We start from the raw sequence: 22,671 nt of genomic DNA, 5'->3' as shown, positions 1-22,671 counted from the left end.
AAAGTAATATTTTCCAACCTTTGTCCGTGATGGCTGCTTCAATGTGTAGCGTAAGATTTCACTCCAGTATCTCATTATTAAATGTTGAAGTATGATGTTCCAGCCCTCTGACATAACTATAAAATCATTCCGTGAATGTTTGCCTCAGACTTTATCAGAATATTAGTTGTAGTTGATGCACTGCGGCAAAGGTAAATGATATACACAGTGTGGGCTATTCCTCCCTTTAACTTTTGATGACCGTGAGTGTGCTGATAAAACGCCAAATTAGGCCATAACAGCCATGAATTGATGTACAGATTTAGCCACAACGAACTAGTAACCTCAGTTTAACATGGGTTCAACGCGTAACCCATGCTTTATATGCGAAGCGGGCATCCTCCTTCTAGTGAAGACTCCTCTAACCCTGCCCACTTTTTGTTTGCTCTGTAGATGACATCACGGCTTTAAATATTCCCGTTGCTTTTTTCTTCTCCTTAGCTACTAACGCTTCGTCATCCCACTCAGAACAGCCGAAGGAAAAGAGGACTTATAAGTAACTCGTTTGTGATGCGTTTGTAGACGTTTGGAGCCCCAAGAAAACCCTAGTGCTTTTATTCGAAAAGAAAATATTAGGCATCTACTCGGCTTGCTCGACTTTCTCTATCGCTCTCTTCTATGAGAATTTCAGCGTCGTTCCGGCTGGCCCTTTTTTAGTTGGTTTAGTGAAAACGTTTTTTGGTAAACTCCATTTGGAAACGGGTGGCGTAAAGAGTCTGACTGAAAAGTTTTCGTCTTGGTGTGGACACGGAGGCCTATTTTGTTGGAGAAGTTAAAGTTCGGAATGTCTCTCTCGGTACCTCAGAACGGTCTGAAGGGGGATAATGAGCCCGTCATCGAGCTCTTTGTTAAGGTGAGAATAATTTTCTTATTTTTTCCTCTGACTAACTCTGAGAGGAGATTTCAGTAACACGTCTCCCAATTTTTTATAAAAAAAATTGACAATGTTTTACTAGCGTAAAATCTAGCAACGGTAATTAAACAAAATTAAAGGACGAATTCAACCTTCTCTAACTTTCAGAGGTAAAAAATTACCGTTACATTGACGCATCGTTACCTCTGTGCTGTTGGTCTTTTGTCGTCCCAGTGTCGCCCGTTGGACCGTTATGCGTCAAATTAATAAAGATTTGCACTTCCACGTACACTCTACACTGCAAAATCGATTGAATTTGGGGTTAACTTTTGCTTTAGTAGTGTAATCTTATTTTGTACACGCGGACAGTTAGCCATGTGGTCTATGGATGTCAGACGCAGAGATAGGGTGGGTACAGCGTTTTTCTCTCAGGCTCTGGAGGACGCTGTGAAAATTTGTCGGGATGAATAGTAGACACATTTCTTGTCGTCCTTTCAAATAATCTAGGATTTTTGTCATCTGGTAGTGTTATTTATTTTTAAGATGTAGATCAACGACTGGGTTGAAGGATAATGGACAATACATGTTATCGATTAACATTTAAGCACACACGTATGGTGCTGAATAAGACAAACTGGAGTGAGTTGAGATGGAGTAACAGGAAATCCGTCTGGTCGAGGATACGGAGTAGGCTTTGAAACCCACTATAAAAGTTTGGTGGTGGATTGCGATGCATTATTGAGGTAATTTTACAATGTTATGCACATATCATATCATAATTGCGAATTTGGTGTATGTAGTGGATCTCAGCCGCCCAGGTATATTGCAGTTAAAATGCAGTAAGAATGTATCTATAGGCTACTTGGACAGTGTGTTAACTGAAGTCTTCCACACTAGCCGACTGAACCGAAGGATACATAATATATTCGCCTCACCCTAATGTACCTTATTTACCCGAGTTGCAATCAGCATAGTAAGTTCATGTTACCTGTACAATTTACACTTAAGAATTTGTATGTTTAGGTCCTCTCAGAAGTGCGTATGATTTGTGTAGGCCAAACAATGCTCATCAGCAGTGGAAGACCTCGAGATGAAAAATTAGCATCTTTGGGAATCTTCCAAACTCCTGTCCCGTTTTTCGGTGTGCGAGTTGCCTTCTACAGGGCGGGAAAAACGAATGTGGGGGAAGGACAAAGGAGGGGTTGGGGGGTTTGATGGGGGACTGAAAAGATTCAGTAAGGAATGGAGGGAAACATGACGAGGAGGGAGTATGGGGGGCTGAGTGTAATTAGGAAAATACAAGACAGGCACAGGGTTGGGCCCCTGAACCTCTAGTAGCGATGTTATCTTAACATTGCAGAAGTCTTTAGATGACTTTTGATCTCATTCTCCCTGTAGACCTAAGAACCTGGTTCATCTGAGTGCTTGTTGACTATGCAACAGCTGAATTGGACATATTTAATCGTTTCCTTGGGAGCATAGCTAACTTTTCCTGGGTTTTTTTGTGTTTTTTTTTTTGAAGGCATCTGCTCATAGAACTGAATATTTTCACTATCGGAGAGCTTTGGGTTGCTTTTAGGGTAAAATGTCTCTTGATAATTTTTGTATTTCTTCTTTTTTCTTTTCTTTTTGTTTTCATGGACTTTTGTTGAGTAGGTTCCAACAAAGAAGCCCTATCTGTAAAAAGGGTGGATGTTTTGCATTGTTAATGCTGGGATGGTTTGCATGTTGATGGCTGTAGGTGGTCAGGAGTTGACATGCAAGCAGGAGAGGTACTGCTAGCAGAAACTGTTATATTGTACATGTTCTTGCACAATAACCAGCCCCTCTCTTGATTGTGTGTATGTGTGTGTACCCTTTGCTTCGTCTCAGTGGCACTTACCTAGAGAGAGTATAAACCACGCTTTGTTTGTGAGCAGTTGGTGTTGTGATAACGGTGATTAGTACCTCACTCACTGGTACACATGCGCACATTCATTATTAATGTCTTTGAATGACATCCATCTTTTTGCTGAACTGCTGCAAACAGGACATTGTCAAGACAATGAGGCTTGCTATTTGTTGCCATGGGAACCACATAAACCTTGGAACAGCTGGAAACAGCTGATAATGTTCAGCTGACTCTGACTGCAGTGAATTTCACTTTCTGTGGAACCACCTCGACCATTTGTCCTCTGATCCCTCTCTCTGATCTCTCCATCTCTCCCTGGCTGTTGGAGCTAGATATGCTGATCTGTTTTGGTGTGTAAGGTGCAAGTGCCTTTCTAAGCTAAGTGTCAAGAAAAATTGATTTTAGATATTTCTCTTTAAAATTTGTATACACTTGGAGTGAAATGTAACGTAATTGAGGGAGGTTGTGCTCACAGATGCAGCTCTTTGGCTTTTTTTTTGTTTTGCCTTTTTTTTTAATGTGTTTGTGAAGCTGAGGGTTGAAAGATCACATTTGGTTCGCTGAGTCATTTTGTCATGAGTTCATGAGGGCATTGCTCAGTATAAAACCAGTGACCAAGGTTTTTTTCACCTCCAGCTGGATCCCCATGCCAACCACCTTGTTTACTTTGTCTTAGGACAGAATTGAAGCAAAAGACTTTTGTGCTGACAGGCTTTTATTGATATGGGTTTTGCCATTCTGTGGTTAGCATGATGAAATCACCGCCGGTAGGATCAACCCTTGCTCCCTTTGGCATTGCTCAATGGTTTAATTATTGTTTATGGGCTGCTGGATCAGCTTTTTTGTAATATGTGCTTTTTGACCCATAGCAACATTATTTTGATCAAAGTCAATTCGGTATCTCACACTCCCTTGCTACTGACCTACGTGAATTCATGAAATTCTGAGTATGTAATCAATATGACGATGATGCAACACTCTATGAATAGAGACCGATGTTTTGACAAATGGTCTCGTCTGTTTACCCCTCTTGAGACAGGCTTTCATTTTTGAACCCATCTGTCTCCTCATCCTCTGGCAAAATGATGGCAATCGGTGCGAGTTTTTCTTCTCTGCCCCAACACTGGTCACAGTGGCTCAGTTTTAGTGTTCTAGCCCATTGAGAGTTGAACATGATCTGCCTTTTTTAGGGATCCCTAAACATCAAGCACCACTAAAACAGATGATTAAAAATCAAGCAATCAGATTGATCCTTTCGGACTCTCAAAGTTTGTATATATCACAGATTCTCTTTCAAAGGATACTGTGACGTGTTTAATTGAGGATTACATAGTGATAGATATACTTTACTCTGACTCAAAACCCTCTAAGATAGTGGTATTTTTCTAGAGAACCAACTGAGCAACACGCTACATTGTGCTAACAAAAATCCTGAGTCTGTGTTAAAATAGCCGTGCGATTACAGTACACAACTGTAAGCCATTTTTGTAAGGAACTGAATTCTGATTGCCACCAGCACTGTAGTCAGTGCCTGTACTGTGTCACTCTCTAGTTCCCCTTTGATCATCCAGATTCACTCACTTCCATCTCATGACAGCAGTGTCCATTTTTAACCCAGACTGACTCCATCCTCTCCAGCCTTCCTGCCTGCTCTGAGTGGTAAGATTAAACAGCAAGCGAAGAGCAAAGGGAGCTGAATTGAGGCAGGCTTTCTCTTTGGAGTGTGAAGGCCTGTATTGTGTGTTAGCTGAAGGAGGTATGGGGCTATAACATCTGGACCTTTTGTATGTGTGAATGTGTGCCTATCATATGAGGTCAGCAGAAACCTTACAGAGCTGTCTGAAAAACTGTCCAAAGCTGTAAGTGTCCTCCTTTTCGAGGGCCCCTGGTCACACAGAGGTGCGTCTTTAACCTGAGTTTTTACACTTTGAAGCCAAACTCTGCTTTACTTGCTGACTGTAGAGGGTTCAGGGGAGTGCAGTTGATCATGATCCCTTGAGTGGGTGTATTGGAGAGGGTCCCTCTCCCTTTTACTGTCTGTTGGTAGTTTCTGATGATCAGGTTCCTATACAGTGGCAGATAAACTTTTGTGAATAGCTCTCCCTAAAGTGATAAACATCACTAAGAAATGTTAAGTAGTCTGTAGTGTGAAAAGATACATAGACTGGCTTCACACACATCAAAGATGGACTGCCCTTATTCACCTATATACAGGTGGCTACTTTAAGAGTGTTACAACAGTGGACTGTTGGATGTCTTCTCTGACAGGGTTTAAAGTTGAAAACCTCTCTTCAGAAAGTTGAGGGATCTGCTCAGACTCTTTACAGACTGCCTCAGTAATGCAAGATTAGGGTTAAGTGTCTTATTTGAGAATTCTCAAATTTTCAATAGTAGCACATGACTCATTTGATTGCTGTCTTGGGCAGTAGTGACTGTGAGAAGCTGTAAGAAGTAAGAAGCTGCTTTTTCATCACGTATCGTCATCATTTCCATACTAATAATATGCGTGTATTATATGCATCCAGGCAAGTACGGATCTATGCCCTTGCTGCGTCATCCCTCAGAGGCAGTCAGGTTACATAAACTGATCTTGCTGTGCCAGATATGCTGGTGAGAGTAAGCAGATGTGTTTCTCGTAGTCCACGTGATTCAGAGCCATAACTGTCATTCACAGCAGTTACTCTTGGGTCTGTTCATTCCCGCGGTCGTGTTTTCTTTTTTTACTTTTAGCCTACCAGACACTAAGAGACACATACCCACTGCTTTGAAATTGCATTAATGTTAGATCACTGTCTTCTAATCAATTATACATGCAGGTCTGTAAGTGATTAAAATCTGGTGGTCTGTAAGTGATTAAAATCTGGTGGAAATGAGTGTCCTAAGAGAAATGGTTCTCAACTCCAGTCCTGGGGGCCCCCTGTCCTGCACGTCTTTGTTTTAACTCTCCTGAGCTCAGGACTGACACACCTGATTCCACTGATCAATTAATCATCAAGCCTTTGATTAGCTCTATTAACTGTGATAATGAAGATTTAAAACAAAGATGTGCAGGACAGTGGGTCCCAAGGACTGGAGTTGAGAACCACTGCCTTTGAGCCATGTCTCAGAGTTTGTGCAGTTAAACAGGAAAGATGGCAATCTATAAACATCACTATTTTGTTTGTAGTTAAATATAGGTATACTCATAACATTTGTAACAGCAGGTTTACTTGGGCTGAATTCGTCTTAATGTGCTCAGTCCTGTAGAATCTCCTCTTTCCGTGCGGCTTGAGTATGAGTCACACTTTGGCATTTTTGCATTTCTCTTTTTAGAAAACATATTAGCGGTTGGTTTCATAATTAATATAACAGTATCTTTTCCTGTGCTGTCACAGGAGAAGAACTTTTTTTGTTTTCTTTTTTCCTGGGAAGCCCAGCACTAATGAGGCATTTCTTGTTGAGCCACGGATGGGAAATGACTCACAAACTGGAGAGGGGGGGGGTGTAGGCGTGGAGTAGAGAGAGTGGGGTCTGGAAGAGTCTGAGTCAGTCATTAAGAATAGGGGCAAGAGACAATCAGGGAGAAAAAACTTTTTACATTTCTTACACAGTCAAACATTATTTTGTTCAATAAGTCCAAATGTCTACTTTTTCTCTTGAAAATTCTGTCTTACTGATGAACTGTTCTTTTAAAAAAAAAATAATAATACGGAGAGAGAGAGAGAGAGAGAGACATGCAGAGTCTAGTTGAGTTCCTAGTAAGCTTTCAGCAGCCAAAATTGAAAGTTTCCCTGTCTTTTTTTGTCCTTGAGCAGTCCATTTTTGACCAGTCCTCATCAGAATCTGGGCTCTTTCTCATTACTTCTCAACTTTGGGACCTTAGCAAATGTCAGTAGCTCTCACAGCTGGGAATGCTTCACCTCCCATAAGCACCTCTGTCAGACGGGGTTTATTAGCTCAGTGGCAGCTTTCCAGGTTTTATGGTGATAGATGTCATTGACCTTCTTGACTCAATCGACCAGAACTCTGATGGCTCATGCGGCAGCGTGAGTCTTGAGTTCCCTCTATCCACTGATGGTAACAGTTTGCACAGTCCGGTCTAACCACTCTTTTTTTCTCACAGACATTAGAACATTCTCCCCAGGAGTATTTGACTGTCATGTTTTGTGACTGTAGGTTATTGGGGGTGGGCACCTTTGTACAGAAAACTGGCACCAGAAAGATCTGTTGAAGACTCTACTCATGGTTTGAAATGGTGTACATCAATGTTGAGAGGTCAGCTACAGCTGTGCTCAGTGTGTCTCAGGAGCAGACTGGTTCTTTACACCTGTAGTTCAGGTGTTTCATAACATCTGCTTTTGTCCTTTACATCTGCCTGGACGTCTGAGCTTTGAGACCAAACATCCCATTTATCATGCATAGTTAGTTTAACCCCTTAGCCCCGCCACTGTCTCAGGAATGACAAGGCTTCTCTCCCGTAGACAGTTTGAGTGCGCGTGCCCACATGTTTCTGTGTAATCTCATACGCTTTAACACCATCCTCTTGTCTAATGTTTCAACTGTCAGGACCAACCAGTGGCTTGTGGTGTAATTAATACACAATGACTTAAACCTGATAGCAAGAGACATCAGAGGGAACATCCAGTATTGTCTTATTACCAGTTAGATGGAAAGAGAGCGACAGCACACATAACCCCTCCCTTAACTTCAAACAGAGCCACAGAAGTTAAGTTTGTTTGTATATCCCTCACAATTGCTCCATAGTGCTGGCTTCTGCAGCCATGTGGAACTGGCAGACGCCCATAACATTGTGTCTGAGCCAAGGGTGGTTCAGCGTTGTCTAGACTTCAGGCGTCTCCATGGGGACTGACTGGTTTGGAAGTTTCTCTGTGTTTCTGCCAACCTCCATGACATCATAGAGCACAAAATCTCACTATTAGCATAATTTTGAAATTAGCGCAAGAGTTGTCCTTCTGTATAGTTGTCCTTTGGCTAGGGTTGTCTGTGTGAGTACGTGTGAATTATAGAGGCCAGTGAGAAATATGGTGTCATTCGTCGTGAGTCATAGTCAGTGGTCTGGGCTCAGTTGGGCAATACTATGTTAGAGGAACATAACTCCTTTACTGGAGTTTCCTCTGGAACGTGCCTGCAGTAAAGCTGAAGAAGAGAAGTTGAGGAGGATGTGTGTTCAGGCCTCAGAGCTGGCTCTCTTTCAGTGTGTGTATATAGAGACTTGACTGTTATAGTCACAGGGCGGAGCCCATAGCAAGACTGCCATTTGAACCATCCTGAGATCTCAAGGTCTACTGTCTAATATGACTTTATCATCAGAGTCTGTCTGATGTCAAGTTATGCTTGATTATATTTGGCCTGTATCAGAAGTTGAAAATCTGATTTCTGAGTATAATTTCATATTCAGACACATTCAGACTTCTGAAGGAGATTTTATAGGGATTCTTCTTGTGACAAACTATTTCTGGAATGTTGTTCCAGTAGAATCTCAAGGTCACTACTTTTGTTGGACCCAATTCAGATCTTATTTCTATATGCTTCCCACTAACAGAAAACAACACACTATACTTCAGCTACTGAATGTGAGTTACGCTGAGGTTTCTCTAATAGTAAATCAGATTTTAAAGCGTTTGGAAAACTGACCCTAGATCAGCTGTCAGAAAAAAGTTGCTGGCGTTATTAAAACTGATTCAGCTGAACTCACTCGTCTTCTGTGAGGATCACCAGACACACACACACACACACACACGTTCCGTCCTCTTCCCTCTCTCTGTTCTGCCTGTTTCCTGGGTGTGTCTCTGCATGTAGGCACGTGTTTGTGGTTGTATTCACGATCTGTGTTTGTGCTAAGACTGTAAAGATCCATCCAGTCCAGGTCAGAGTCAGACGATGGATACACACACACACACACACACACACACACACTCTCAATGCACATGCATATAGACAGACAACTTATTTTCCTTTCCCTGTCTCCTCATGTATTTGTCTGCAATACAAATGTGTCCATCCACCCACCTCAAAGTAGCCTATATTAACTTCTGTTATAATGTGAGAAATCTCTCTCTCTCTCTCTCTCTCTCTCTCTCTCTCTCTCTCTCTCTCTCTCTCTCTCTCTCTCTCTCTCTCTCTCTCTCTCTGGCAGCTCCTTGTTCGGTAATGGCATGATCTGATTGTGAGCCACCCCATTAAGATTGGGAGTGTCAGAGTGGAGGGGAAGGCCTGGGCCATCAGAACCCTAAATATAGCTGTGTTTGACAGACGGGCAAACTTCCCCCAAAGCCAAAACACACAGTGACTTCTGTACTGGGTGCAGAGTCAGCTCCCTCACCCCCAGTGGTACAGAGAGGGGGGAAGAAGTGACAGCAACCCTAACCCCCGAACTGCTGTCCACTCTGGATGTATGAATGAGTGAGAGGTTGTTAAGGGGAGGGTGTACAGTTTGAATGTTTTGATTCAAAGTAATGTTTTGACTACAGTTTAATAAATAGTTGACTTTTGAGACACTGCATGTCTGATAACAGAACCAAGACGCTACATCATCCCAGAGACGGCATGAAACACTCTTCATTCATCTGTTTATCTTGCCCGTCCGAGATGGACAGCCCAGCCCACAGGCCTGGTGTGACGTTGAGAGCTGTGTTACTGGCTTATATGGCAGTGGATTAGATCATCCACAGCAGCTCCTCACTGCTGATGATCTACTGTCTCACACACACAACTGCTGTGTGACTCACTGCCTCCACTGGACAGCTGTGTGTCTGTGTTTCCAGAGGAAGCTTCAACCGTCTGTCTGTATATCCACTGGTCTGTGAAACTGCACACTGAATGCTCAGGATCGTCTGTTAGGTTTTTATTGGTACAAACATTAGTCCTTTCATCTCTAATGAGAGAGGGGCAGGGAGAGCGTAAGTGATTGTGACCTCTGTATACAGAAATGTACTGTTCTCTTAGGTTATTCATTTGTATTGCTCTTTATAAATGGCATTACGTCTTGACAGAGTTCTAGGTGTGTCTTGTTGGATTTGGGAAGACGTGGGAATCAATTCGGATTACATTTCTTATAACTGCCGTAACTGCCGCTTGGTTTTGTGTTTTTCTTTCTTTTTTTCTTTTTTTTTTTTTTTTGGAGTGCAAGTAAACTTTCCATGGCTGGAGCTTTCAGTGTAACCATATAAGGTATTCAGTCCTAAAAATAATATCTTTACTCCCCCCAGATTTCATTGGATAGTTTACCGCTGTTCACCCCCCTCCTTTTTCTTACAGCTTGTGACGTAATTTAAGTGGCCATGAACAAAAGAGCTCTGTGCTTGTTTGGCCCCTGTTTTTTGTTGAGAATCTTCTAGAATAGTCTGTGTTGTTCACTTGTGTGAGTTCTAATCATACTCACTGTGAATCACCTGGGGTGCTTGACAGATGCTCTCAGAAGAGGAGGACCCAGTAAAACTCAACCATGCTGTTTACAACTAAGTTACACGCAAGAGAGAACACAGCTCAGTGTCATTAAAGATGACCCAACCTGAGTCAGTCACCTCAGCTTCCCTTATCTTATTCAGATCATACTCAGGTGAAGAGAAATAAGGTTTTATACTGGGAATAAGGGCATTTTTGATCCAAGTGAAAGCGTGAATGTGTTTTTGCTATATAAAAAATGTATATAGTGATTTATTTTTCTGAGTGATGGTTTTGTTTTGTTTTGTTTTTTTCATCAGTAACCAAGATTGTGTTCCTCCTGCAGAGTGAAAGTCTTTGAGATTATGTGGTTAAAGAATGAAGGGTTAAATTGTGACAGATTTATAGCTAGCTTTACGGTGATCCTGCAGAAGCACAGCTGTCTGAGCGGAAATGCAAAGCTCTAGGCATCACCGCTAAAGTTAAACAAAACACTCTCCTTGGCGGGACAAATGGGACATTTCTGGAATAGTTTCTGCCAACACCCCCCACCCCCCCTGCTGAGGGGCCCTGAGCAGGGGGAGAAGAGAGAAGGGAAGGAGAGAGAGGGAGAGGAGAAGAGAGAAGGGAAGGAGAGAGAGGGAGAGGAGAAGAGAGAAGGGAAGGAGAGAGAGGGAGAGGAGAAGAGAGAAGGGAAGGAGAGAGAGGGAGAGGAGAAGAGCAAGAGAGGGAGGGAGCTGGGAAGTGCTAAAACTGCTGGAGAACTTTTTAGAAAACTCCGCGGGGTGGGGTGCGAGCTCCTGTGCAGTCCTGTAATGTGTTTCCATACGTCGTCCTCTGTTGCTCTCTCTGGTAATTGCTGTTGAATTGATTAGGCCTATCTGGCAGTCTAATCAAGCTCCAGCCTCTTACTCCCTTATATGGATTTTGCTACAAACAATTTTCTTCCCCTCTGTGTGCAGTCTCAAAAGCCTCAAATCATACTGAATCATATCTTTTCTTCCCTGCCTTCCTCACTCATTTCCTCTCTCTTTCTCTTTGTGTGTGTGTGTGTGTCTCTCTCTCCCTCTCTCTTTTTGTTATTTCATCTGCGGGCATTCTGAAAGCAGTGTAACTGAAGAGGGGTCTGCAGCTTTTTGATGTCATTGTTACAGAGAGGGAATGAAGAGAGGGAGCAAGATTTTCACTGAATCAGCACTCACTTATATCTCTGACCTGTGTCTTTTAATCTTAGGCTACAGTTCCTTTGATTCAAAGAAGATCTTCACAAATCACACAGGATCTAAATGTTGTATCTGAACATAAGACATGATACAGTAACTAACAGATTGTTTCCTACTGCCAGGGTTACTGTTTTAGAGCCCTCCCCCTCTCATATTTGTGGGTATGTACAAAACTTCATATTTTTAGCTCGAGAGGATTTTTTTTCCCGTATCTTTCTTCAGGTCGAAGATCTTTGATACCGACTGAACCCTTTTCTTCTTTTGTTTACTGGTACATCTCTGAAAGAGCCCAGTCCTGTTTCTCTCCATTGTCTCTTTTGATAGACTAACTCCACAGGACACCAAATGTGTCCATCTGTCACCATAGAAACTGTTACCTTCACTCTGTAGGCTGTGTCATTCCAATTTCCTCCACTGTAATCACTGGATTTTCTATGAAAAAATTGGGCAGGATTGAGATGTCTTTGACGAGCCGCACAAACTTTAACAAAGTTCACAGTATTTCAGTCAGGCCACGCTTAGTCAGAGTAGAGCAGAGTACAAACACCGGTTAGCTTGTGTGCACCAGCAGGGTGCTAGAGAGGACAGGGAACATTCTGGAACAAAGTCTCCTATTCATGAAAGGGCCAATTCAGTCTGTGACACTGACTGTTATGCAGGGGAGAACAAATAGAGATAAATGAAAATTTCACACTCTAGCAGCTTTTGGTATTTTATATCCTCAAGAGCTACCTGGTATGTCCATTCTTGGGGAAACCAACATACTGGTTTGTGACCTTTGGCAAAGTAAATTGTCATTATCTCTGTGCTGCCCAAGTGCAGCTTTTTACTCTAATGTTTCTGGACGGTTGGTCAGCACTGACTTGCTGTTGGAGGCGAGTGTTGACTCACACTCTCACCAGACATTGAGTTCATTAGCTTCTAATGTAGGAGCCTGTGGTATGTAAAATTATTGAGTTAGTACACAGATAATCCTAAAAAGCACAAGAATCCCAGTTGTCTGTGCAGTTTTCTGGAGAATCTCTTTACTCACTTAACTGAGAGCATGGTGTAACACGTGGCTATTATGTGGTGCTTGGTCTTTTGTGCAGTGTGTGGGTATTGTGATTTCATGTCAGAGTTATGGTGCAGGAATGCCAGCTGAATGCTCTCTGTGGTACAATCCACAGGGCAGCTGTGACCTTCAGCCACTGTCGCTTTGATTAGGCCAGTGCTGAATATAACTCTGGTTGGAGTAGAACTGAAAGAGAGGACTGTTGCCCTTGGTTCTCCTCTCTATCTTTCTCTCTTTCTGTTTCTCTCTCTTTCTCTGAGCTTTAACTAATTAGTGTCACTTATCTGCTTCTCTATAATTACTTCTGCATTGCTGCTGCGTGCTGGGATTTTTAGATGAAGGGGTCCAGATATCTCAAGACCATCACTGCTAAGTTTGTACATGATGTACATGTGCACGTACACACACACGCACACACACACATTTTTGCTTGTTGAGGCAGGCACACAATGGCCCAGAGTGGTTGGAAGGATGTGACGTGTGGTGTTAGACAGAGAGATCTCTGGTGTATTCTTGTGCCAGAGAGAAACAGAGTGACTTATGTAGAAACCTCCCTGTGCCTTCACAGCTGCCTCACAGTCTGGGTCATCATGCCCTGAAATATTCAAGAACCACGGCTGACCTGGAGCTTTGATCTCTGACCAAAAGAAAAGAAAAAGATTGGATGGAGTGGCATTGTGAGAGCCAGAGATGGTGATTGTGTTGTGAAATACATAACTTGTGTTATATTATCCCCACATTTGTTGTACTGCATTGCTCCTCCCCTCCTTACTCTGGCCAGAGAACAGAGCACATCCTCTCTCTCCTGTCTTTACTGCCTCCTTACCTCAGTCTGCTGAACACTCCTGTCTTTACTGCCTCCTTACCTCGGTCTGTCTCTACTGCCTCCTTACCTCAGTCTGTCTCTACTGCCTCCTCTACTCCAGTCTGTCTCTACTGCCTCCTCTACTCCAGTCTGTCTCTACTGCCTCCTCTACTCCAGTCTGTCTCTACTGCCTCCTCTACTCCAGTCTGTCTCTACTGCCTCCTCACCTCAGTCTGTCTTTACTGCCTCCTCACCTCAGTCTGTCTCTACTGCCTCCTCACCTCAGTCTGTCTTTACTGCCTCCTTACTCCAGTCTGTCTCTACTGCCTCCTCACCTCAGTCTGTCTCTACTGCCTCCTCACCTCAGTCTGTCTTTACTGCCTCCTCACCTCAGTCTGTCTCTACTGCCTCCTCACCTCAGTCTGTCTCTACTGCCTCCTCACCTCAGTCTGTCTCTACTGCCTCCTCACCTCAGTCTGTCTCTACTGCCTCCTCACCTCAGTCTGTCTCTACTGCCTCCTTACTCCAGTCTGTCTTTACTGCCTCCTTACTCCAGTCTGTCTCTACTGCCTCCTTACTCCAGTCTGTCTCTACTGCCTCCTTACTCCAGTCTGTCTTTACTGCCTCCTTACTCCAGTCTGTCTCTACTGCCTCCTCACCTCAGTCTATCTCTACTGCCTCCTTACTCCAGTCTGTCTCTACTGCCTCCTCACCTCAGTCTGTCTCTACTGCCTCCTTACTCCAGTCTGCTGAACACTGACTTTTTCTGAACCCTGTAATGTTGTGTTGCGCTGATTTGTCATTTTGAAAAGGAAGTTGTAATGTGAGAGTAGAACTAAACTGCTGTCATTGGATTGGATTTAATTAAGGGTGTGAAGGTTGAAATGATATTCTTAAAATGTACTAAATCTTGTTTGATTATTATGTACCTTAGAGACTCAGACATAAATAAATGTACAGTACACTCAGCTCTGCAAACCAAGACACAAGTGAAATTGTTTGGTATACTAGAGCTGTCAAGCCTCTGGTTCCATTTTGGCACTGAAGTCATGGATTAATGGAGAGTACCGTGGAAATGGGTGACATGTTCAGTAGCAGAGGTCAGCTTGCTGTAATGCTCAGAGTGCTGCTGTTTCGCGCGCGCGTGCGCGTGTGTGTGTGTGTGTGTGTGTGTGAGTGAATGGAGGACTGTGTGTGTGAAAGGACAGATCTTTGATGGAGACGTGTTGTGTGGCATGCCTGGTTGTGGAGTGTTTCTAAGCAGTAATGTGATAACAGTGGTTGGATCACATTAAACACATTGCTGGAGTCTTAAACTGTTAGTTTTTGATTATTCTCAGCATATTTATCCATTTTACTGATTTTTACTGTCACTTGGTTTTTTGTTTGCTGTGTTAAGTTTATAGCTTTTAGTTATTCTTCTAAATTTTATAGTAATAAGCTGTTGTTAGAGTAATATATAATTCCCATGGGTGAGATGGGACTAATTATATCAGACCTAAAGAGAGATCAATGAAGGAGTAGTTCTGTTTATCACTGAGTGGGTTTAGTCTTATTTCAATGCTTTTTTTTTTTATCAAAATATGGAATTCTGGAGTAATATGGAATTTTTATGGTGTATCATGTTACCTTCATTGCCTTTAAGAAAAACTTGCAGTGTTGCATTTTTAAATTTACAACCAAATAGTACAGTCTAACAACATAATGAGACTGTTTTTGATAAATCTCTCTCTCCATCTCTGTGTCTGTCTCTTTCGCAGGCGGGGAGTGATGGTGAGAGCATTGGAAACTGTCCTTTCTCTCAGCGGCTCTTTATGATCTTGTGGTTGAAGGGTGTGGTCTTCAACGTGACTACTGTGGACCTGAAGAGGTGAGGTTTCACTCTGCCTCATTGTTTGAACCAGTGTGCATCAGCGGTCCCAAACATTTCAATTATTCTGTACTATTCTTTTATCAAAAGTTCATTTTGTCTCTTCAGACATTAGGGAGGCATATGCTTTAATCAGACCAGGCAAGTGTTCTGCATCACCAAATACTCATTAAACACAGCAAAGCTCCAAATTATTGAGAAATGAGAAGAACTGAACTAAAAATGTCCCTTAAAAATTCAGATCATCCCATATCATTCCTCTCATTCTCCTCCCTCTTGCCTACACTATTCCAGACATCCGAAAGGATTCCAGTTCTGCAGTCAGGTTTTCCTGGAGACTCTCTGTCTCGGACTGTCTGTGACTGTGGTGTCTCAGGGCCTGTGTAAGGCCTGTCATCAAACTCATGTCAGACTGAATCATTTTCCCATATAGTCCCAGATAGTCAAATCTATGACACTTAACCTAGCACAGGAAATCTGAATATCTGCAGTTGCTTCCATTCAAGAACCAAGGGAAAAAATTGAGATATAGTATAACATTCAAAAAATCTCTCTCAGACTATTGCTGCTTCTTACCCTACCATTAAGAAGATGTGTCATCTAAATACTGATTATTTCTTCCAGATGGTAACAGTAAAATGGTAGTTTAGGTACTATTTATGGCAAGTGGTGAATTATTCAGATTTTTGTGGACTTGTTCTCGTGGAGGCTACCATAGATATTTGTGTGAAACAGTCACTGCTCATGCATAGTCATGTCTCCGGGGACCCTTCCTAGAGACACTGCCGACAGGCGCTCACGGGGAAGCCAGAGCAGTAAGCATAAACCTAGAAAAATGCACAGACTATATATTCTCAAGAGTTAGTGAATCTGCTGTGTGTGTGTGTGTGTGTGTGTGTGTGTGTGTGTGTGTGTGTGTGTGTGTGTGTGTGTGTGTGTGTGGAATCGTTCCTGTGAGGGTGAAATAAAAACCAGTGAAATTTCCATCTCCAAACCCCCCCATCCTGCCCCCTCAAATATCCACTTTTGTTTTGTTTTTCTGTTCTTGCTACATTCAGACATGCCTCCATTTCCCCCACACTGAGCCAGAAAGATGCTCTTTCCACATATAATCTTCAGCGAACACTTAAAGGCAAACAAGTCAAACAAAAGAGAGATTGTTCAGTTTTCCTCTCTGTCCTATTCCAAACTGAAACAGAAGAACAGAGCTACTTCTGTGTTAGTGAATGCACAGAGATCAGATGGATTCTCACACTCCGGATGGATTCTGTTGGGTATTAAAGTTGAAGACATGGGTGGGGAAAGGTTGGGTATCAGTGTCAACACGTTCAGACCACATCATGTATAACATTTAGTCCTATTTGTGTGTGGAGGTGTGTCGCTATGTGTGAGCAAACTTTTACAGTTGGCTCTGTGGTTCTTTTTCTCCGCATTACATACAACTTCTCCCTCGGCTACAGATATGAGACTCATGAGAGAACAGTTTTTTTTTTATTTTTTCGTTGCCTTTCCCAGTCCCAGCTCTCCTCTCTCTTTCTTCCAGAGTGTCCCACAAGAGTTAAGGTTGCTTCCTTCGCCCATGCCAACAGGTTGAGGTCACTTCCTGTTTTTATGCCCAGGAAGTTGGTTGGAAGGATCATTGTGTTCCAGATCTTAAGTTCTTCTGAGGGATCTCTCTCAAAGCACAAACAACAGCTTAACCCTTTTACATGGTGCAACTGTGAACTCTATGAAGAATTAACCTAGTTTATGCCATTAAGCCCTTGTTCACAAAGGATCAGAATCACTGTAGGTTTTTTGGTTATTCTGACAAATTTGAACATTTAGCCCCGTGCAAACTACTCATCTAAGTGTTTTTTGTTTGTTTTTTTAAACCAGATTTCCATAAACATTATTTCACAAATACACACACACACACAAAAAAAAAAACCCAAAAAACCCTCTGCACTTTTTTTTAACAGTTTACTTGTCAGATCTCAGCTGTCTCTATTTTAATAGTTCACTAATAAATGGCACACAACATTTTAAAAGTGATGTTCTTTAAAGTAGAATGCATTGTTACAATACTGGTACAGATGAATCTCTAGAGGGCCTAATCATGGGTGCAGAATTGTGCTGAGGGCAGAACCTGTTTGTGGTTATTTTGTCGATTAAGGCAGCATTGATAGTTGTGGTGTGTTATGTAAGGCAAGCTGGATCAGCTCACTGTTCTGAATGTCCTTTCATCAGATTCTCATTATGTGCTCCACACAAACATCTTTCACTTCACAGAGACATCTGGAACCCAGGATACAAACACACACACACACTCACTCACTCCCAAAGCACATGGCACAGAGGAATAATGCAACACACACACACACACACACAGTGAGAGAGAGAGAGACTCACATGACACCCCTGAATTGAAGCCCTCTGTTGTCAACAGTTTGGAGGGCTGGATGGGTCTGGAAAGCTCCACTCTGAGGTTGGAGAGCTGCTCCTCTCTGTATTGCTATTATATATCAGCACTGAGTCCTTACCTAAAAATACCCTGTGGATCAGGCAATATTAACCTGTTAAATATTTTCCTAAGGGGAGTTTCATTTGTATGATAATGACTGGGAAGTGACCAAATAGTTATTAACTTCACAGACTACCAGCTTCCATTGGTCCCATCACTGGTCCAATATGAGTTTGTGTACAAGTGTTCTGTTTTTTTGTTTGTTTGTTTTGTTTAAATGTTTAAACATTAATGAGTTCACAAACAGAAAACATTAACAAGCTGTTTGACAGCACTGGTTGACAGTGATAATGGATTGTGATGTTTATTTTTTCTCAGGAAACCAGCAGACTTGCAGAACCTGGCCCCTGGAACACACCCCCCGTTCATCACCTTCAACGGAGAGGTCAAAACGGACGTCAACAAAATCGAGGAGTTCCTTGAGGATGTTCTCAGCCCACCTAAGTAAGTCTGTCCATGCAGGTACACATGAGAGAGAGAGCGCATGAGTGTGTTTGTTTGTACTGTTGCTCGCTCATGCTTGTGTAGTAGCCAGCCATAACCCCTTTCATGCAACTGTGAACGCAGTGATTGTTATTTGAAAAGTTATACAATTGTTGTTCTCTTATCTCTATCTCTGGCTTATGCTCTTTCTAGGTACTCTAAACTTGGTGCCCGTCACCCAGAGTCCAACACTGCAGGGATGGACATTTTTGCCAAATTCTCTGCCTACATCAAGAACTCCAAACCAGATGCCAATGAAGGTGAGCCTCTATTCATCAGCTCTTTTCAGTAGACTATCACACACAGAGTGCACACATGTCAAATCACACTAACGCACCTGTAAAGCTGAGTTCTCAAGTGCTTCTCTCATTTAAAGTCTACATCTGAAGTCCTTACCAGGCAGGAGAGTGTCAGTTGCTAGGTTACAGCAAATGACACTGGTTTATTTAGAGGCACCTTCATGCTTAGAAGGAGACAGCCAATCAAGGGAACCAATTAACCTTATTAAGTTCTGCTTGAAAATGAATGTGCACCTCTTCTGTCTCTTACTCTAATCACTCAGGTAAACCTAATTAATCAGAGCAATTGTTTAATTCACACTCATGAGTGCACACACATACTGGATCGAGAGCCTCAGTACTGGATCATGTGACAATGTGTTGACTGATCTTGCTGGTAACTGCGTACTCAGCTGAATTACATAGCCCTCTGTGTTTTTCATACATTAGATTAGAGAGAGCCGGAACTCACCATTTTCACATCACATCATTGACATGGCTATCTAAACCGAAAAATAGCAGATGTCACAACACTGAAAGCATTTAGCGAAATGAGTCAGGTGGCATTAGTACGCTGTGTGCAGATAGCCCTGGTTAATGTCCATAAGAAGCTTTGCTAGGGCAGCTGGCTGTAAGGAACAGGCTGCTGCTCAGACTCTGCCCTGGTAAAATGTTGACTCAGTGTGATAGAGTGCCATCAGTGTCACCTGAACACCACTTGCCAGTTGGTTTTATCACCGCATATCTCAGTCTATGTTAAACTCAAGAGCCTCGTGACACTTAACACTCCCGTTATGAATGTCACATTCTCATGCAAGCTGACTCCTTCCTACCGCGCAAGATGAAACACCCACTACTATAGAGTTGTTATAGTATATAGACGTCTTGTGGGGGGAAAAAAATAGATAACAGTTGGACACATACTAACCTCTGGTTCCATCATCTTGATAAATGTGGTTTATTTTAACTTTACATTCATGTGAAGGCCAAAAATAATTAAAAGATAATCCACATGAGATGCTAAAAACATAACTGCCACATCTGTGCCATAACTGGAAAAAGTGAGGTTAGCTCTTTAGAAATTTATCAGAATGCTACCCCTGTGTGGAGTTTGGTGGAATTGCAGCCTGGGACACACTAGCTTTTGGTATGGAACAACTGTCTTGATCCTATTATGTACAAACCCAATATTTACTTTTTCCTAAATATCTTAAAAAACGAAAAAAGGATTGAAAGATTCATATATTAATTTTATACAGCGTCACAGTGTGGTTTTTGAAAGAAAGTAAACTGTCAAATTGAGATCTGGTATTGGAGCTTTATTTAACATAGTGTTTGTTTGTTTGTGTTTGTGTCTGGTGCAGCACTGGAAAGGGGTTTGCTGAAAACACTACAGAAATTGGATGAGTACCTCCGCTCACCTCTCCCAGATGAGATTGATCACAACAGCACAGAAGACATAAAGGTGTCCAGCCGCAAGTTTCTAGATGGAGATGAGATGACACTGGCTGACTGCAACCTGCTGCCCAAACTCCACATCGTGAAGGTAAGAGTCCCAACAGTTAACAAAACAACATGATAAGCTTGTGACCAACACTATCTCTGACATGGTTTAAAATTGAGTATGCTTGCAGATCACTTCTAAAACTCGTTTATATCGCCTTTTAAGAAATTTGAACATCTTTGCTACCTTTGTTGGCAGAGTTTAAATGGTTCCCCTTCTCTTGAGTTTGTGAACAAATCATTCTGGGGTTAGAGATGGCTTTGAATGGTGCTGTGTGTAATATATTATGTGCACTAAGTGTAATTTCCATTTCACATCTTCACCATTATGTTCTCTTTTCTCTAGGTGGTGGCCAAGAAGTACAGAGGCTTTGAGATCCCCAAAGATATGACAGGCATCTGGAAATACCTGAGCAATGCCTACACACGTGAAGAGTTCACTAACACCTGCCCTAGCGACAAAGAGATTGAAATTGCTTACGCTGATGTGGCCAAGAGGCTTGTCAAATAGTTCCTCAAGCTCACAAAGCCACCTCCCTTCACTCCTGACCCCCCTCCTCGCCCCCCCTCCCTGGCACTGTTTGGGACTGATTCCCTGACTTTATGAAGAAGAGAAAACAAAAACTATGGACTGCTTCTTTTTCTTTGTTTCCATTTAGAGGAACCCAATGCATGATTCCCTCCCCCTCTTTATTTCTTTTAAAATATCATGTACTTTGTTAATGCCGCTCGGAATTTAAGGTCAATGACTGCTGGCTTCATATATAGACTCCCTTCCCATATTGATTTTTTTTTTTTTTTAAGTTGGTGTGGTAATGTAGAACATTCTAGATGCTGATGCTGTTTCAGAGCTTAAGAGTGAGACTGTGTGACCTATCAGTTCAGCTGAAGAATACACACAGACATACACAAATGCACACACACACCAAGCTCCTAACCCGCCCCTCTAACCAACCGTATGTAGCATTTGAAGGATGAGGTTACCAGCTCTCTTTAAATACTGATTTGACATTGAGATGCTTTTTATAGGCTTGCATTAATAGATTTCTGAAGTTCTTTTTATTTTTTTGTTTTTTTGTTTGGTGAACAGTGTTGCAGGCTGTAGCATTTTATGTAGAGTTGTTACATTATTTTGAGAAGCCAGAATATGAATGACTGTGGAGACAGATGATGAAGCTCTCAAAGCCTTCTCTCTTGGCTGTCAAACACAGTCATGCCACTAAATATGAGGTATCTGTGTATTACTTTGTCAGTTTATACACATATATATATATATATATATATATATATGAAAACTGAGAGAATCAGACAGAAACATTGGAGAATTACACAGCAATGCTATTACCATTGTTAACAAAAGCCCTGGTCACTCACCTAATCAGCCAATGAGCTGGTGGAACCTTGCTGTAGGTTCTCATTGGATGAAATCTGATTCCATTGGCAAAAGAAATGCAATCTATTTAAAGATAGTACCTTATAGTTATGGTTGGCTTCAGTGCACTTGGTAAACAGCTTAATCACATACAAGTCACACTTTATTGTCCATAGGGAAGCATATCTGCAGGCATTGAACAGGAAGAAGTATTACATTTTTTCATGGGATTTAAAGAAGGGCACATTCATACAGTCTTTAAAAGGAAACAGATCCACCTGAAATGCTACAGAAATTCTCATTATCTTTTATAGCATTAGATTACAAGGTTTGATGAAGTGACTACAGATATTTTTGAGGCAAGGCTTAGAGGAGATTGGAAAAGTAGTTCAGTGGTTATACAGATTCAAAAATTTCTTCGTTACTCACTCAGTGAATATATTCACATAGACCCAGAAAGCAAGGTGAGGGTTTTTTTGTTTGTTTGTTTGTTTTTTTTAATTCGGGTACAAAAGATACTAAAAAGTGAATATTTTGTTCCCCTTTATTTTGCGCATATATTTTATTTGGTTTAACACTAATTTGAGAAACTGAACTGTAAATATTTTAGAGTATTATGAGATTGATATATACATTTTATACATTCATGGATTTGAATGTAGGGGAATTAAGCCTTTTTGTTACATGTCTGGGTTTTAATACTCAAGGATATCTCCTCTGGCCTTATTAGTCCATGTATGTTAACAAAATTCAGTATTTTTGTTTATTATTACATTGAAATGTGTGTTAGTGATAGAGGGAAGAAACTACATTAAAATGCGGTCATCTGTTTTATAAATACAATTGAAAATGTTCAAATAAAACTGTTATTGGCATTCAAAGACTCGTTGCCTTCTGATGAACATAACTGATCTTCTCTAAATAGAGAATATTTAACTCATAAGTGTAGCTAATAGTTTTGGCTGAAACTGTGCCTTTTTGGGTTCTCCACATCAAATTCAATTTGAAAGTGACTGTCTCTTGTGGAAAGAGGCATTGTCTCAGTTTACTTGTTTTCTGTTCAGCTCAGTGATGCTGTGCAATGGTTTTATGCTTTTTTTCTTTTAATCTTCCTGTATCAGCCCAAATCTTTTTGGACGTATAGTAGCTGTTCCACTGATTATGAAATCACTGCATGTTTGCCTAATGCCATCCTGCGCTCATCAATAAACTGTTGGCAGCTATATCTCACATTTATAGATCCTCTTTATTTCCCAGTCATTGTGTTTTGATACATTTAAAAGAACATAAATAAATTCATGAATAAATGGGCACCAGTATATTTCACCAGTGTTCTCACAACCTCTGTTTCAATGTGAGATTTGCTAATAAGATGAATCCCTCTGCCACTCCATATGCAGGAGTGTAAATAAAA

At 41.6% G+C, this 22,671-nt stretch overlaps 1 protein-coding gene across 1 annotated transcript; it reads left to right on the top strand.

Annotated features, from left to right (window-relative positions):
• Positions 1-473: 473 nt before the first annotated feature.
• On the top strand, positions 474-21,140 carry clic4 (chloride intracellular channel 4). Its single transcript, XM_030785866.1, has 6 exons — positions 474-892; positions 15,009-15,118; positions 17,940-18,065; positions 18,258-18,364; positions 19,747-19,928; positions 20,232-21,140. The coding sequence occupies exons 1-6, from the start codon at positions 824-826 to the stop codon at positions 20,394-20,396; spliced, it is 759 nt and encodes a 252-aa protein (XP_030641726.1). The 5' UTR covers positions 474-823; the 3' UTR covers positions 20,397-21,140.
• The last annotated feature ends 1,531 nt before the right edge of the window (positions 21,141-22,671 follow it).

This window comes from Chanos chanos, chromosome 10 (genome assembly GCF_902362185.1).
Source record: "Chanos chanos chromosome 10, fChaCha1.1, whole genome shotgun sequence".
Lineage (NCBI taxonomy): Eukaryota > Metazoa > Chordata > Actinopteri > Gonorynchiformes > Chanidae > Chanos > Chanos chanos.
Note: the sequence above shows the minus strand (reverse complement) of the source record. Positions and strands in the feature narration are given on the sequence as shown.

Coding starts and splice junctions, on each gene's coding strand:
- clic4 (XM_030785866.1), top strand. CDS start 824: ATGTCTCTCTCGGTACCTCAGAACGGTCTGAAGGGGGATAATGAGCCC. Junction 18,066..18,257: donor GATGTTCTCAGCCCACCTAA/GTAAGTCTGTCC, acceptor TGCTCTTTCTAG/GTACTCTAAACTTGGTGCCC. Junction 18,365..19,746: donor CAAACCAGATGCCAATGAAG/GTGAGCCTCTAT, acceptor TGTCTGGTGCAG/CACTGGAAAGGGGTTTGCTG.